This window comes from Amblyraja radiata, chromosome 11, assembly GCF_010909765.2.
Source record: "Amblyraja radiata isolate CabotCenter1 chromosome 11, sAmbRad1.1.pri, whole genome shotgun sequence".
NCBI classification, from domain to species: domain Eukaryota; kingdom Metazoa; phylum Chordata; class Chondrichthyes; order Rajiformes; family Rajidae; genus Amblyraja; species Amblyraja radiata.
Genome location: NC_045966.1, coordinates 21454025 through 21467150, shown reverse-complemented (window position 1 = coordinate 21467150; position 13126 = coordinate 21454025). Strand labels below are relative to the sequence as shown.

The 13126-nt window shown below is 41.4% G+C and overlaps 1 protein-coding gene across 2 annotated transcripts in view; it reads left to right on the top strand.

The window, feature by feature from the left end:
- unc5a (unc-5 netrin receptor A) overlaps positions 1–13126 on the top strand; it is a 423148-nt gene that overhangs the window by 314407 nt on the left and 95615 nt on the right. For both annotated transcript variants that reach the window (XM_033029473.1, XM_033029472.1), the window contains one exon: positions 7139–7303. In XM_033029473.1, the coding sequence (XP_032885364.1) occupies positions 7139–7303 (165 nt within the window). The remainder of the gene's footprint in view (positions 1–7138; positions 7304–13126) is intronic.

Sequence of the window (13126 nt, the reverse complement as noted above, 5' to 3'; positions counted from 1 at the left end):
CAATAGGCCTTTCGGTCCAGCTTCCCATGCCAACCAAGCCCCATCTACACCAGATTCACTTGCCAACTTTGGCCTATATCCCTCTAAATATATTTAGAGTATTATATAGCATTTGCTTAAAAAAATTCCATTCAGAAGAATGCAGGTGTTACTATGGTAAGAGTTACTGAAGTGTTTCTAATTTTTATTCAACTAGTTGTTTCTGGTCCAGTACCTCAACAACTCTCATAGATAAGCCGTCATCTACCCTCTCTTGCAGGTAGACAAAAATGCTGGAAAAACTATGGAGCTCCATAGATGCTGCCTCACCCGCTGAGTTTCTCCAGCATTTTTATCTACCTTCGGTTTTTCCAGCATCTGCAGTTCTTTCTTAAACATTCCCTCTCTTGCAGAGTGCTTTTCCTTGTTTAGAAATCTCAGGCATTTCATACCATACTCCACAAGTCCCTTTCGATTCATGTTCTCTCCTAACCAGTTAATAAAATCTGATTATCTCACTATTTATCTCTTTGCATTTTGCGGAAGCTCGCACCAACCAAATGGTGACTGCAATTCAAAAAGCAGTTATTGTCTGTGAATCACTTTGGCAGATCTCCACAAATATTTTAAGTTCTCAGTAGTAATAATCATATTGCATTCATATAGCGGTTTACTTCTGTTAAAACATCCCAAAGCACATCACAGGAACATAATGAGACAACATGAGGATAAAATTTAGAAGGCGAAAGGGAATGAAAAATAAATAATTTGGGTTTATATAGAACCTTTTTGCAAACTCAGCTCACGTGAAAGAATATTACAACCAATGAAGTGTTTATTGAAGTGCAGTTATTGTTGCAATAAAGGAAACACTGCGGTCAATCTGCCTGGTGTGTGCTCCCAGAAGAACGTTGTGATAATGACCAGACAATCTATTTTAGTGTTGCTAATTAAGGGATGAATATAATCCAAGACGCCAGAGACATTTCATTGTACTTCAACACAGTGTCGTGAAGACTTTTTTGGCCATCTGAAAGAGATGTCAGAGCTTTATAGAGTCAGGCAGCATGGAAACAGGCCCTTCAGTCCAATTCACCCATGTCGACTAAGATGCCCTCAATTTAACATCTCTCACAAAAGCAAACAGTTTACTAACCAAACAGTACTCCCTCACGATTGTACTGAAGTGTCAGATCAGATTTTGTATGCTTGGTTCTTGATTGGAATTTGAACACCAACACTGACTCAGCAACAAAATGTCTATTGACTGAAATACAGCTGGCATTGCCAAGAGTTTCAATGACCATCTTAAGTGTGTGTGTGTGTGTGGATATTCCAAGGGGGCGCCGTCGAGTATGGCTGCCCTGCCAGCAGCTGTTAGTCTTTTCACCTTTTTATATTTTTAGTTAGTTAAAAGTGTTTGTGTTGGAGGTCTTTTAGTCTTTTTATGTGGGGGGTGGGGGGTGGGGAAGGGGGAAACTATTCTTCTCAGTCCCTACCTGTTCGGAGATGCGGCTTTTCTCCGAGCCGTGTTTTCGCCCTTTCCTCGCGGCCTACGAACAGACTGGAGCGGCGTTTTCCTGCCGGGACCGGCCAGGACTTCAGCTTCGGCGGCGGCACAGTGCTGAGGCACCATCGTGGAGTGGGCGATGCCTTACCCAGGTCGCCGTGCAGTGGGCTCCGGAGTGCTGTGACCCCTGACTCCAGCATCGCGGAGCTGCGGTCTGTGGTCTGCGGTCTGCGGTCTGTGGAGCTTCCAGCCGCGGGAGGCGCTGAGCTTTAAACACCGCGGAGCCTGGGATCTCACGTCGAGGTCGCCAGGGTTGGAGCTCCGACCAGCGCGGCTCATGGACTTCGGGAGCCGCGGTCTCTGGGGAGGAAGTGGTCGCTTCAGACACTCCGAGCCGCTGAGAGTGTTCACCCATCGCCAGAGCTTCATCATCCGGCGAGAGGGCCTGAAGCACTGGGATGCCGTAGAGGCGACTGCAGAGGCCCCAATAGGCACGACTATGGGTGAACAAGGGTCGGGACTGGACTTTTGCTGCCTTCACCTACAGTGGGAACCATTGTGGGGGGATGTTTTTATGTTTACTGTTAAATTCTTTGATGTTGTGTCTTTATTTGTGCGCTGCAATGGCAAGTCAAATTTCACTACACCAATTGGTGTATGTGATAATAAATGTCCTTTGTATCCTTGTATCCTTTGTGTGAGAGAAAATCACAGTAAGAGAAATAGTCCGAGAGTGTATCAGAGAGAGAGAGAGAGAGAGAGAGAGAGAGAGAGTGTTACAGAAATGTAGAAAGAATGAGAATCACATATGGGGTGAGACAGAGAAGGAGAATGTGGGAGACAGACAGAGAGGAGAGTAAAAGGGCCTGTCCCACTTGGCGATTTTTTTCGGCGACTGCCAGCATCATTGACTGACGTATCAGGTCACCAAAAAATTCACGGCGTGACGTGGCGTGATGATGTATTGATGTGCGATGTTTTTTCAGGTGTCACAACATTTTTTTTGTCGCCGCTGGATTTTGAAATATTCAAAATCTTTTGGTGACCCTGATATGACTCCGGCAGTCACCAAAAAAATTGCCAAGTGGGACAGGCCCTTATGTGTCACAGGGAGAGAGAGCATGTCAGAGAAATGTAGAAATGGGACCTGACGCACTAAGGTCTTGGAGAACTTGAAGGCACAGCTTATCAGAAGTGACGGGTAGGAAGTGAGTGAGGTACAAGCGGCAGTAACAAGTTGGAAAATGTTTGCTGTAATGGAAGGGTTTGCAGAGAGATATGGAGGAGGAAACAAAAATAATCTTCAAAACAATTTGCCACATTATTTATTGCTGGAGGAACCCGATAGGATCATTCAGCATCAGTTTGAATTGTGGTCATGATTCTGGATTCTGCAGTCTCTTGTGCCACTTAATTTTCTCTGTCAAGAAGAATTCTTGACCCCTTACATAATTTCAGATGCACCTTAGCTGTAAAAATCCCAGTAAAAATAAAATTACATCTTTCATTAGATAAGTCAGATAATTACTGCCTGAAATCGGTGCATTTTTACATCGAGTAAAAGACTGAGAAATGTTCTAACTGCATATCAATTATGAAAAAAATTACAATTTTAATTGCACGCTACTTCACTGTATTAATTATAATCATTGTTCATTTTTTTGTGTATGAATATGATTCTTAAAAAAGTGCCATTGTTGTCTAGTCTTCCTATAGTTATGGACTTGCCACACAATGACTATTGCTTTGGTTTTATATCAGTAAAAATATCCCTAAAGCCAGATTTTGCGTGATGCATCTTGGTGGTAAAACAAATCTGTTCTTAGTCCTAATTATTAACACACATTGTGCACCAACCTACTAAGACAACAGCGTTAACAAGACATTTATTGTTTGCGGTGATTGAAGAAGCCTTGATATTTACTTATCCTCAATCGAAAGACACTTATTGCTTCTCTAAAAGTGCTTTTGGATCAATGAAAACTAAAGTAATAGGTCAGCTGGAAAGATATAGGAGATACTAACACTGAATATAGATTTTGCTCAGCCAACAATCACAATTTAACACAAATATTAAGGCATTTTGTTCTTCTGGGAAGGAAGTCTTTGTGAGTCTATTAATTATGATAGATATCATCTGCAAATCTATAATAGACAATAGGTACAGGAGTAGGCCATTCGGCCCTTTGAGCCAGCAATATAATTGATAGATTTTTTTTTTTTAATAACTATAAAGATTAAACTGCTTTCCTTTGTAATTAAAATTTGAAAGGGAATGACTTGCATTTGAAACATATAATGGTCAGGGCGAGTGTAACTCTCTCCTCCTCCCCTGACCCTGCCCTCCCCCCCCCCCCCCCCCAATCAGAGAAGAAGATAGGCTGCTTGTATCATTTTGCTATTGATTCTCTATGTAGCAAGAGCTCAATTCTTGGAGAAATAGAAGATGTACCGTGCGCCACACATCTGAAAAATGAACTGCTTGTTTCAATGGGGAGTTTCATTTCTCTGAATGTTACTTAGATGCCTTTGACTTAGCAGGTATGTAAATGGAGGGAGCAAGGTCAGTCAGTCACACCTTTGAGCACCAGAGATTGCAACTCCATGCAGCAAAGATGGTGTATTCATGTTATTGAAATAAAGTGATTCACTCGCTATTAATGAAAGGAACAAATGCTTTTGCAAAGTTCTGCTCTTTTGATAGTGTGCCAGAGTGGGACTGAAATGCAAGAGGGACAAAGTATATCAAATCAAAATATGTTCTGTGCTCAGACCATGCTTCAGTATATCAGATAGCATGCATGGTAGTTAGATATGGTAGAGGAGATTATTTCTATCAGTGCAGAGCTCAGACACTTGCCTTGACATTCTGCAGTCACCCAGGAGTGTATCGTCCCCTCAGTGGATACAGCTGCTGGATCAGAATGGTCAATGCGGACTCAGTCGGCCGAAGGGCCTGTTTCCATGCTGTATCGTTCAATCAATTCAATCAGTTTTAGCAGGAAACTGCAGTAGTAAAAGCCACAAAGCAAGGCAGAATGGCACCTCTATTAGCAAACAGAAATCAAGATCTGTGTTATAATTTTAACCGCTTTGTTCTATTGTTGCTCTAAACCATGAAAGTAGACCTGATTCAGCGACCAATTGGAGAAACCAGAGAATGGTAATTTTCTGATTATTTTCATTAGAATGTTAGCATAGCTTTTGAATTTGCTTCAGCACTCTGAAGGTTGCAGGAACAAAAATCAGCCAGAGGTAACATCAAAGCTGATCCACTGCCAGAAAACAAGTTTGTGGATAAAAATAATGAATGCTGAACTGTCGAGCACCCATATGAATGAGTGAAAACTTAATGTAAATAGGAGGGAGCAAATTGGTGGATCACGAGGTAAAAAAAAATCCTTTGTTACTTGGAAAAGAACTGAATAAAATCTTTGCATTGGCATCTTTATTTTGAAAAGCCTTTGTACTAAAATCTCCTGGAATAACTATAGTTGCTGCTTTACAAGTTAAAAAGTACTTCCAGAATCATGCACTGTAGGGTAAACTCCACAGCAAAAGACTTGTGTACATTGTTTTTTTCAATGGTAGGAATTAGTACCTTCACAAATTTATAATGTGCTTTGGAAAACAATAATCAGATCATGTCACATGTACAAAATACCTTATTCTGTATGAAGCTTGCATAAGTAGATGATTCACAAATGTTGTTTGTGAATAATTTATTCACAACGCAATTATCATGCATTGTGAATAAATTAATTCAAATACAAATAGCCTGTATTGATAAATTAGACTGAAAGATTTCACAATTTTAAAATGAATACATATAAATTTGTTAATTTTCTGAATTATAGATGTAAAATAAGATGACGTTTTTTAAACAGAGGAATGTTAATTTACCTGAGTAAACGGAGACCAAATGTTAAACGTACTCTTTTAATTCAAAAAAAGATTTATTGTATTCACAATTTCTGTGAAAATTTTAAAGGCACCTCTGATATATAATGGACAATATTATTGTTGTATTAAGCTTTGTTTAATTTCACAGTGCATAAGCATGTCCAGAAAATAGGATTATTATGGTTACATAGAATTTAATATTACACAATAGAATGAGAAGGGAAATTTTGCATGTAGCTGGGCTTACAAAAAAATAGATGTTTTAATGAAACATTTTAAATAAACATCATCTCAAAATTCCTGATAATGTAGACACGATGAACTGCAAATGCTGATTTGTAAAAAAGACACCAAGTGCTGGAGTAATTCAGTGTTGGGCAGCATCTCTGCGGAATGTGGACAGGTGCCATTTCAGGTCTGAAGAAGAGTCCAGAAATGTAACATTGCCTATCCATCTTCTCCAGAAATTCTGGCTGACCCGTTCAGTTACCCCAACAGTTTGTGTCTTTTTTTTAAACCCCAAATTCAAACCGGCTTGACTGCTGAAGCACGTGCGTACATTATAGAGGTGCAGAGTCATACAGTGTGGAAACAGGTCCTTCGGCCCAACTTGCCCACACTGAACAACATGTCCCATGTACACTAGACCCACATGCCTGTGTCTTGCCCATATCCCTCTAAACCTGTCCTATGTCCTATGTATTGTTGAAAAGGTGCGGATATTCCAGGATTTGATTTGTTTGTTCTTCAGTATGTAAATGTTGTTGGAAAGGCCGGCATTTGTCACTTATCTCCAGATGCTCCTCAGAAGGTAGTACTGAACAATATTTTAGATGATCAGCAGTTCTTCTAGTGAAGCTGCTCTTGGATGGGGAAATCCAAGATTTACACCAATTTTTCCTAGTCAGGATGATGAACAAATTGGAGGTGAATCTGTTGACGGTGCTTTTATGTTATGTTATCTCTGCATCTATTTCTTTCCAAACTTTTATCCTCACTTTTAGTGGTTATTTTATATTGATGATTACGTTGTCAATGATATCCAATCCAGAAGAAGAAATAGCCTGGTAAAACAAATGTTGTTCACTTTGACTCCCATGCTTGATTGCATCCATGGATGTTAATTATTTATGTATCATTCTAACGCAATATAGTATTGTACACATATATTTACAATTGCATTGAACAGACTATACTGCAGATCAAGAAGAAAATACTGCAGATGCTGTAAAGATGAAGTAAAAATAGAATCTGCTCCAAATACTCAGCAGGTCAGGGATCATCTGTGAAGAGAGAATCAAAGAGAATGTTTCAGATTGCTGACGTTTCAGCAGAAATGAGGAAAGATAGAATGAAAGAAGTTCAAGGATGTAATGAAAGGTGGGAGGGGTGCAATAAAAATGGGGGGGGGGGGGGTTATGTGAGAGAGTGGACTCAGGGGACCAATGGTTGTGACAGGGTGAATGAAGGTGGTAAAGAATAATGGTAAGATCTATATATGAAGGAGATGCAAACCTGGGAAGTTGAATGAATTCTGAAATTTTAGATTTTTGAGAGAAGTAACATTTGATTGCTGGATAAACAAGGCTTGTTATCTGAAACTACTGAATTCACCGTTGAGTACTGAAGGGTGTAGAATGGATTGTATAAATCGATGGAATTTTTAAAAATCTGATAATAATGGAAATTATTTTGCAAAAGTCTACATTTAAAATATTAATCTAAATAATTATTTTTTAATTTTAGTAGATGGAAGTTGGACTGAATGGAGCAAATGGTCGACTTGTGGGGCAGAATGCACACACTGGAGAAATAGAGAATGTACTGAGCCAGCACCACGAAACGGTGGGAAGGAATGTGATGGAATTGTCCTGGAGTCAGAAAATTGCACCAGTGATTTATGCCCTCAGCGTATGTATAAATTTTAACACATCACGTCTGCTACAAAAAATGTCATTGCAAACTGGACATGAAAAAGTAGAGCCATTCTTTATCTTGCAGTTACTTGTTGATGCATTCAGTGAGACATGTAATGGATGATGCCTTACATTTCATTAAACAAAATTAGATGTAGTTTCAATGGTATTGAAATACCCAATGAAGGCAAACCTCTTTGATTTTGTATCATTGAGTGCATAATGATTAAGTTCCAAATTATATAAAATTAAATGTAACCATACAAACCATGCTTATATACAAACGGTATTGATTGCAACTGTTTTGATTGTCATAAAAAATGAAATACATAGGTACATTAAATAAATTAGCATAAATCCAAAATCCAAAAATATTCCGTAGTTTAAGCTTATTTTAAACCTGGATGTGGAGTGGGAGTGTGGAGGATAAGTGATGCACTATTTATAACATCTTTACAATTCAAGGTAGGTTCTGGTAAAATAATTAGAAGGGAGATGAAGACTTGTTTTTATTCAGTGAGCTGAAATGACTTGGAAAGTGTCGTTAGAATGGATTTTGATGGTAACTTTTAAATGCATGTATTTCAAATGTGACATTTTAAATGTGCATAATTTGATGTTCAGTGAACATTGTATGTGATTAATAGCCAAATTATAGAAACTAGAAAAATCCTTAAAATGGAAATATCCACAAGAGGATTAAAATTAGGACTATGGCAATCTTATAATAATTACAGTAGAGAGCAGTGGTTCTTTTCACAATAGTCAGGAATCATTCCATGTTTTTGGTATCAAATACTGTTATTTCAATTTCCAAGAAATCGGCGAATAACAATGTTGTTTCATCTATTAATTGGACTTCAACCCTATCTTATTTGTAAAGAGCTACTGTATATATGGGGAAATAATTGTTATTACTAGTTTTTATCTATGTCAGCACAAGTGGTTATGAGGTTTGTAGGTTATTTTAGAAATTGTTGGAATGTGGCTGAAGGTTTTGACAGCGCAATGAGATGGTAGTACTGGTGAGATGGGATGCAAGACCAGATTTATTGGATAATTCCTAAGGTATTCAAAAATCCCCACAGCAAATTGGAAGGTGGTAAATTTATTACAATGTTCAAAAAGTGAAGGGAAAGAGAAAATGGGGAATTATGTACCAGTTAGCTGGGCATCAATCAACAGAAAACATAGCAATTCATCATGTGTGCAGAGCCCTGAGAATATCATAATATGTTTCGGCACAGTCAGTATGGTCTGGTGAAAAGCAAACTGTATGATGAATCAAATGGAGTTTTTTAAGAGTGCAACCAGAAGTGTTGTTGAAGGAAAAGCAGCGCGGGTATTAAATATGGCTCTTCAACAGGTTGCGATACAGAATAAGGGATCAGAGACTGGGGTAATATTAAAAAATAATAACAAAAGGACAGAAAACAGAGAGAAGGTATGGACGAGTTATTTTTCAGTCAAGTAGGCTTTAACTATTGGCATGATCATTGTCACAGAAATTGACCTAGCTTTGGCTGAGACTTAACGAGCAGCAGCTCAGGCTTACTGACTGCATTTTGAAATTCCACGAGAATTAGTTCTACCTCCACCTCCACTTATTCAAACCCTGTCCTTCGTGCCACTTTGTGAGGTCTAATGGAAGAGACAAGTAAAAGATAAAGCATCAACAGTCATTCAGGTGAGCCCAGAGCAGGTCCATGCTCAGTACAAGGTTTATTATGTAGCTCGCATGTAACATTGTGTGCAGTTGACCATCCTTTGTGTGTGTGTGTGTGTGTGTGTGTGTGTGTGTGTGTGTGTGTGTGTGTGTGTGTGTGTGTGTGTGTGTGTGTGTGTGTGTGTGTGTGTGTGTGTGTGTGTGTGTGTGTGTGTGTGTCCATTCAAATATATTGCAACAGATTATCTGCTGCAGAGGTTCATGGTATCCTCTATTAAGGATGATCATATAAGACGTTTCAGAAATTCCTAACATCTTGAAGGCTGGGTGATCAAACTTACAGGAACTTCAGTTTCCCCTAATCTCCCACACTATTTTTTCCTGAACTTGCTAGTTCCTGTAGATGGACCATTTCCATCTCTGCTGTTAGACACTAAATGCTGGAGTAACTCAGCGGGACTGGCAGCATCTCCGGAGAGAAGGAATGGGTGACATTCTGGATCAAGACCCTTTTTCAGTCTCCTCAGGGGAAAGGGAAACAAGATATATAGACAGTGATGTGGAGAGATATAGAACAAATGAATGAAATATATGCAAAAATGTAATGATGATAAAGGAAACCGGCCATTGTTAGCTGTTTGCTTGGTGAGAATGGGAACCTGGTGCAACTTGGGTGGAGGAGGGATGCAGAGAGAGGGAGTGCAGGGGTTACTTGAAGTTAGAGAAATCAATATTCAAACAACTTGGTTGTAAACTGCCCAAGCGAAATATGAGAGGCTGTTCCTCCAATTTGCGATTATCCTCACTCTGACAATGGATGAGGCCTAGGACAGAAAGGTCAGTGTGGGAATGGGAAGGGAAGTTCATGTGTTTGGCAACCGGGAGATCAGGTAGGTCCAGGCGGACTGAGCGAAGATGTTCAGCAAAATATCCTCTCCATCTCTGGTAACCTTGATAGTAAGATATCCTCCATTAAGGGAGGAACAATTTACTGATGCACACACTGTTCTCTAGGGATGCTACCTGACCTGCTGAGTTACTCCAGCATTTTGTGTCTTTCATACGTGAGATAGTTTAATATAATAGTGTAGAAGAGTAAAAAATTAGATTTGCAACTATGCAAAAGGAAAGATAAAGAGCATAGTTAAACATAATCCCTAATAGGGAAGGACCAGGAAGCTTGTTCCACAGAAAATGTCCTCAAAGTACTTTGCTTCATTATACATTAATGATGAAGCCACTTTGTTAGAGTGAGTGAAGTGCAAAGTGGTGAGGGGATGTTGATAAGTTGAGGAATAGATACTATGCACAGCAGAAAGACTGCATCGTCACAATAATGGGAGTGTTCATAAGAAAAAAATAAAAATAAATAGATAAAGTCAAACAAATAATTAATAGAATACCAAATATTACAGCAAAAGATGTAAAAGTCAAGTTGCATTTATTAATCACCAAGACCACTGTTAGTTTACAACACTGCATTTTGGGATTAACAAGGCATAGGAAAGATTTAGAAGAAATAATGAACATACAGTGCAGGTTCACCTGGAAGATACCAGGTATTGAGAATTATTGCTATTAATAATCCTTGAACACTAAGAACTGTTTTCATTAGAACAGATCAAATTATATTTCAAAGGTCTTGAAATTTGTGAAGAATTATGACAGGCTGGATAGGAAACAGAATGACTGCTGTGATTGAGGGATCAAGATAGAGCGGATAAAGATATAAATCTAATCGATTTAGGACATACGGTGGCAGAATTTATTTTTTACACAAAGAATTGTTAAGCTATAAAAAGCATCGCCAGGGCCGGTGATTGAAAACAGGGATGTGCTCAGTTCGGAATAGATGAACAATGTGATTGTTGTGTAAACATAACTGAGATCAAGGTTGCACATAAGAGTAAGAATATAGTGTGTGAGCGTGTGGGCTAGGGAGTAGGAATACTCCGTAATGGATTAGTTAGGTTGAATAATTGTTCTATTTTGGGATTTCTATGTACATTTGTTACCATATTATCCCTCTAAGAACTGTGAATATAATCCTCTGAGTGCATAAAATCTATTGGGAAGGTAGGGATTTCTCTTAACTCTATCTTTTATTTGTCCTTTCCATTGATACTGCCTAGTGGCGGCGCTGTGATACGGCTGCGGCTCGCCTGCAGTCTGTCTGTTTTTACTTTTTTGTGTTGTTTTTTTTGTCTAGTTTAGTAATTTTTTTGGTTATTAGGTGGTGTTATGTGTGTGTGGGGAGGGTGAAACAGGGCTTTCTGTCTCTGCCTTCGGGGGAATGCGACTTTTTTGTCGTATCCCCCTTCTCTTCCCCCGTCTGCGCTGAGGCCTAATGGCGGAGCTGGCGGCCTCCAACCTGCGACCGACCTCGAGGGTCCGGAGGTAGAACCAGCCAGGACTCACCAACGCGAGGCTGGCCGTCTTCGAGCTGTGGCGACGTCCGGGTAGCGGCACGACTCGGCGCTCCGGTGAGGGCGGATGGCGCGGGGCTGAGACACTCCCGTGCGGGCGGCACGGCTACCGGCTGGAAGACGCTCCCGTGGGGGCAGCCCGGTGCGGGGCTGAGACGCTGCCGTGTGGGTGGCCTGGCTACTGGCTGGAAGGCGCTCCGGTGAGGGCGGACCGGCTCCCGGCTGCAAGGTGCTCCCGTGGGGGCAGCCTGGTGCGGGGCGGAGACGTTGCCGTGTGGGCGGCCCGGTGCGGGGCGGAGACGGTGCTCCGGCGGCTGAGGCGGCGGCGACCTGGATCCGGGGCTCGGCCGCGGGCCAGTGGATGACATCGTCGGGAGCTCGCCGGGCACAGGCTGGTGCCTGTTTTCCGGAGCACCCGTTGCAACAGCTGCGTCCGCTGGACTGGAGGGCGGCAGCTTCGACCACCCCCGGGCCACGGAGCTTGAACCGCGGGACTGACTTACCATCGCCCGGTGGGGTATCGCCTCGGCGCAGAGGGAGAAGAGGAGGGAAGAGACAGTAACTCTAAGACATTTGCCTCCATCACAGTGAGGAGGTGCTTGGTGAACTCACTGTGGTGGATGTTAATTTGTGTTTATTGTGTGTTGTTATTGTTACATGTATGGCTGCAGGCAACAGCATTTCGTTCAGACCGAAAGGTCTGAATGACAAATAAAGAATTCAATTCAATTCAATTCAATTCATGAGTGTTTGTATGAACCAGATCTGAACTGGAACAATGACGTTTTTACTTGCTCCAGTTTTAAAGGTTACTGGGAGCCTTCTTGAGTGAGATTTCTAGACATACCAACAAGAATTTACAATGACAGAATCAAAAAAACGTACAATAGCAGATTAACAAAAATCATGGGGTCAAATCTTCATTGAGACATAATGGTGTGTGAATGGCTACTGGAATTAGGGCTCAACACCTCCGTGTGTGCCTGAGCCCTGGACTTTCTCACCGGCAGGCCCCAGGTAGTCAAGATGGGAGGGAATACATCGAAGTCCCTCACCCTGAGCACAGGATCACCCCAGGGTTGCGTCCTCAGCCCCCTATTGTACTCCCTGTACACACATGACTGTGTGGCTAGGTTCAGCTCCAACTCAATAATTAAGTTTGCTGATGACACTGTGGTGGTGGGCCTGATCTCAGACAACGATGAGAGGACCTACCGGGAGGAGGTGGCTGATCTAGCACTCTGGTGCCAGGACAACAGCCTCCTCTTGAACATCAAAAAAACTAAGGAGCTGATCGTGGACTTTAGGAGGGCACATCATCCGAGGACGTACACACAATTGAGGATAAATGGGGATACTGTGGATAGGGTGAGCTGTTTTAAATATCTGGGAGTCCACATCTCTGAGGATATGACATGGACATCACACGCCGCAGCACTCATGAGTAAGGCAAGGCAGCGCCTTTACCACCTCAGGCAATTGAGGAAATTCAGAGTGTCTCCGAGGATCCTCCAGTGCTTCTACACAGCGGCTGTGGAAAGCATCTTGTCCGGAAATATTACCATCTGGTTTGGGAATTGCTCTGCCCAGGACAAGAAGGCTCTGCAGAGAGTACTACGTTCGGCCGAACGCACTATGGGAACTTCACTCGCCCCCCTGCAAGAACTATACATCAGGAGGTACTACTCCAGAGCCAATAAAATCATGGGAGACCCCTTCCACCCAT